The sequence below is a fragment of the Podarcis tiliguerta genome (assembly GCF_965153285.1).
Source record: "Podarcis tiliguerta genome assembly, chromosome: 7".
Lineage (NCBI taxonomy): Eukaryota > Metazoa > Chordata > Lepidosauria > Squamata > Lacertidae > Podarcis > Podarcis tiliguerta.
This window is the reverse complement of record NC_139540.1, coordinates 76,396,114-76,400,173: the sequence shown is the minus strand read 5'-3', so window position 1 is coordinate 76,400,173 and position 4,060 is coordinate 76,396,114. Positions and strand designations below refer to the sequence as shown.

The 4,060-nt window shown below is 51.3% G+C and overlaps 1 protein-coding gene across 1 annotated transcript in view; it reads right to left on the bottom strand.

The window, feature by feature from the left end:
* The window catches only part of LOC310682053 (catenin delta-2-like), a gene marked incomplete at its 3' end in the record, with an annotated part of 259,259 nt that extends 255,721 nt beyond the window's left edge, over positions 1-3,538 (bottom strand). The window contains exon 1 of the mRNA XM_083450298.1: positions 3,060-3,538. Within this exon, the coding sequence (XP_083306424.1) occupies positions 3,060-3,096 (37 nt within the window). The remainder of the gene's footprint in view (positions 1-3,059) is intronic.
* Between the last annotated feature and the right edge of the window lie 522 nt (positions 3,539-4,060).

The following is a 4,060-nucleotide window of genomic DNA, read 5'->3' as shown; positions in this document are numbered from 1 at the left end:
CTGTTAATTCAAAACGAATTATTCCCAGAATGGAAAGGAGCCAAACCATTATCTGAAATGCTTTACAGGCAGGCACATTTGCTTGCTTTCTTTGGCAGCATTTGCTTCTATAGCTGTTGAAAATGTATATTTTTCGTTTTTAAAATAAACCTTTGGGAACTTCTTACAAATGATGCACTGCTATAATATTACAAGGAGGAGAAGGTGGAGGAGGAAAAGGAGGAGGAGGAAAGGAGGAGGAGGAGGAATGAAGTGTATCTGAGATGCAGCATGAGAATGAACCCCCAAGGGCAATGCTGACAGCACAATCCTCTGTATGTCTACTCATAAGTAATTCCCTATGTGTCCAGTGGTGTTTACTTTCAGGTAAGTGTATACAGGATTGCAGCTCAAGTTCTCTCCTTTTCAATAATGGATACAGATCCATAATTTAAAGAGTACATGTAAAACAACTTAAATATAACCTGAGCTATGTTCCCCAGCATCATTTAATATTTCATTCATACTTTATCATAAACAAGTTACTTTTACAGTTGGCAGAAATCAAGATAATTGTCATGATTCAAAGCAATTTGTTGAAATAAAAATCATACAGCTATTTATAAATAACATTACAGTCCTCTGCAGCTGTAGACAGCATAAGACAGTGTTATGAATAAAAATAAGGATTCGTCCAGTTAGCAATATCTGAAATGCAGATACAGTAGGTGCATCTACTGTGACATCCTTCTCTAGATCTGAGTACTTTATAACCTACTGTGAAGAATGCAACTTAGTATGTTCACAGGATTAAAAACAAAACAGAGCAAAGAACAAACCCACCCTGACTACCTGCAGCTTTCAAGAGCGTTTTCCTTTGGCAAGTCCACAGCACAGTCCACTTTTTCATTTTCAAAGCCTCTCTTATATAACAGACTGCAAAAACACCACCTCTAGAAGACTCGATCAAGATGGAATCTCATGTTTCTCTACTGCAGCAGTTATGATAGCAAACTGTTCCTCAAGTATAACAGGTTCAGGCTGTTGATTAGACCCATTGAGTGTGCTTAATCTATACAAAGTTTGCTTTCGAATGTGCAGATTTTAGAGTAGTAAGAATTGAAAACAGGGGAAATGTGAATTCAGTCAACCTTAAGAGAACAGAACTATTGCCCCAAATGTCCAAAGAATCAGTTACAAAGGCTTAGATGATTTACTACAAACATCACATGCTTTCCAATTTGGCAAATCAGCTAAGAAGATCCATGCATGTTCCCAAAAACCATTAGGGGACTCAAGAGCCTGCAAGGAGACTATAAATTGTATAAAGGCGCTAACCTAATTTCTGAGAAATCCGAAATGCATCCATCCTCCCAGACAGTCTCTCACCACAACTGCAAACAACCAATCAACCCCTATATTCTCTGCACATAGCTGTTAGAAAGTAGTTGGGGCATGACTGTGAACCTTCCTTTCTACCAAAAACGTTGCCTAGAAGATATTTTCACCCTCCACACTGATAAAATCTTTTGTTCCTCATGGGTTGCATTGTATTCTTGCTTGCCAGTGGAAGTTCCCTACAAATGTACGTCTTGCTAAGAATTAGATCTGCACCAAGCTGCATTACGTCACACACATCATTTATTTATATGATGTATGCAGATCATGAACGAGGTCTAAAAGTTTCACTTCCCCCGATGCTGTCCATACACTTCCCCCGATGCTGCCTTCGGAAGTATTTGTAAATACCAATCCCCGCAGTTCATAAAAGTTAATAGCTGGCCGTTTCGTAACAGGCCTATCAATCTTTTCCCAATCATCTATAGTAAGATACTGCTAAGTTTCCTGGAAGAGATTAACTGCTAAGGTTGCCCGCACATTTCGCCACCAAAAGAAGTCACGCCCTTTGCAATGAAAGCATGCATTAAACGGCTATATGTGCAAGAGAGATGGGCAGGACACTCTTCGCAGGGGATATCTCTCTCACACACACAAACTTTGCCCAGCTTCTAATGCAACCCGTTCGGGGGAAGCTCCCCACCCCCAACATTCCCAGCAAAAGCCGAATCTGTGCACCACCATTTACTGTCTCGCGTCTGCTGCACCTCCTCTGTAGCGACTCGCCTCGCCGAGGAGGCTAGGTTAGAAGCGATCGATGCGAGCACATTACGCACCAGCAAAGGGGGAGGAAATGGATCGAGCGAGAGAGGCATCTTTCCTTTCAGCCATTAATTATAAATCAGCCAAATCTCAAGAAAGCCCTTTGGCAGACAAGGATGCTAAACAAAAAGGAACCACCGCCGCCGCCGCCGCCACCACCCCAATCCTCTTCCAACGTGGAGAGGCGCATCTGCCTAAGCAGCCAAGTAGCAGCATCGCACTGAAACCACACTATTCCGGGCCCCTAAAAGATAACGAAATGGGGGTGGGGAGGAGGGGGGAGGATCGCCCCTCTCTTTGCAACGCAGAACCACCAGCAGATATGGATGTATGACTAAGTATTTCCAGTTGATTCTGCGCGCGCCTCCGCGAGCGAGAGCGCGCGCGCACACACACACAAGCCCCGAAAATCATGGTCCACAGCAGTGCGAGACTAAATGGAAGCGAGGGGTCTATTTCCCATCTTCCCCGCTCGCCTCCTTCGCCCCCTTCCCCGGCCGATCTTGACGACTTCCCTGCTCTAACGAGTGTCTTATTGCAGGGCGGCGAGTCGCTGCCGATGCCCTACATAAGCCATCGAGGAGCCGAGGAAGGAAGGGGGTGGGGAAAGCGACGGCGAGGCAGGCAGAAATAGCCCACCTTTGCCGGCTCGCTCTCTCTCTCTCCCCAGAAGGAAAAGGATCATAAATACGACGCGTTTGGGGGTGGTTTATTTTTTAAAAAAATATATAAATCCCAGGCAATCGAGGACACCCCATCTGAACACAAAGAGGGGGAGGGAGGGGAGGGGGGGAGACCTTTGCAGTGCGAGCCCCTCCTCCACCCAGAGGCAGCAGCCCCTCTCCGCACAGGGGGAAGGGGGGAGGTAAAGGGGGGAGGAAAACCTGGGCACCATCCATGATGGCACTGGCCCGACTCACCCAACGCCGTCGCCCCTGCTTGCTGTTTCCCGAGCATATACCAACAACAAAAGGCAAATCCTCAAGGCGGGGAGGAGGGAGGTGGCTGCGGCGCCCCGCGGGCTTCTTCAGTGCAAGGTCCTGACCTTGCCCAATTGCAGCATCCTGCCTGGCCGTCGTCGCCGCCGCCGCCGCCGCCGTCGCCCTTCCCGCCGCCTCCCTCTTTCGCCGCGAAACGGGCTCCGAGGCGGGCTCCTTCATACACTGCGTGGCTCCGAGAGGCAGCCTCTCTCTCTGCCTCTCCCGCTCGCTCTCGCTTCTGTCAGAGGGAGAAGAAGCTCGACGTCTGGCTCTCGCTCGCTCGCTCTCTCTCCCCCCTCAGCACCACCTCCCGTTTCCTCTCTCCACGGACTCGGCAGCGGCGCTCTCTCTGTAGTGCGGCCACCTCAGCTTGGCAACCTTCCGCCGCTGGAGAAGATACTGTGACAGCTGCCGCCGCGCTCCCTTCTCCTCCCTTCGCTAGCAGGAGCGCGCGCGCCTGGTGCCGCCGCCGCCGCCGCCGCCGCCGCTGCTCCAGAGGCCGGGCTGGGGCGGGAAAGCGAGCAAGGCGGCTGCGCTCTTTTCTCTCTCTCCCTCAGCGAAACGCCGCCGCCGCCACCTGCGCCTGGCGAAGAGGGAGGAGGAGGAGGAGGAAAAAGCGCGCGAAGAAGCGTTCCCACGTTGTTGCCCCGTCCGGGCTAAAGAAGCGGAGGGTTCTGCTGTAGCGCGAGGGCGACCTCGCTTCTCCTCCGCTCGGAGAGGCTTCCCCGCGGCGGCGGCGGAGAAAGTTGCCCTCAGAACGGACTCCTTAATCGGCGGCCGAAAGAAGCGCACCCCCGGCGCACGGCCGCCCTCCCCGCCGCCCCGCTTGGCCTCTCCTCGCGCGCCGCCTCACCCCATCCTCCGGCGGGCATTCGGGCGCGCTTGGGCTAAGGAGAAAGTGAGGGAGCGGCTGCCATCTCCGCCCCGGGGAGCGGCGAAGT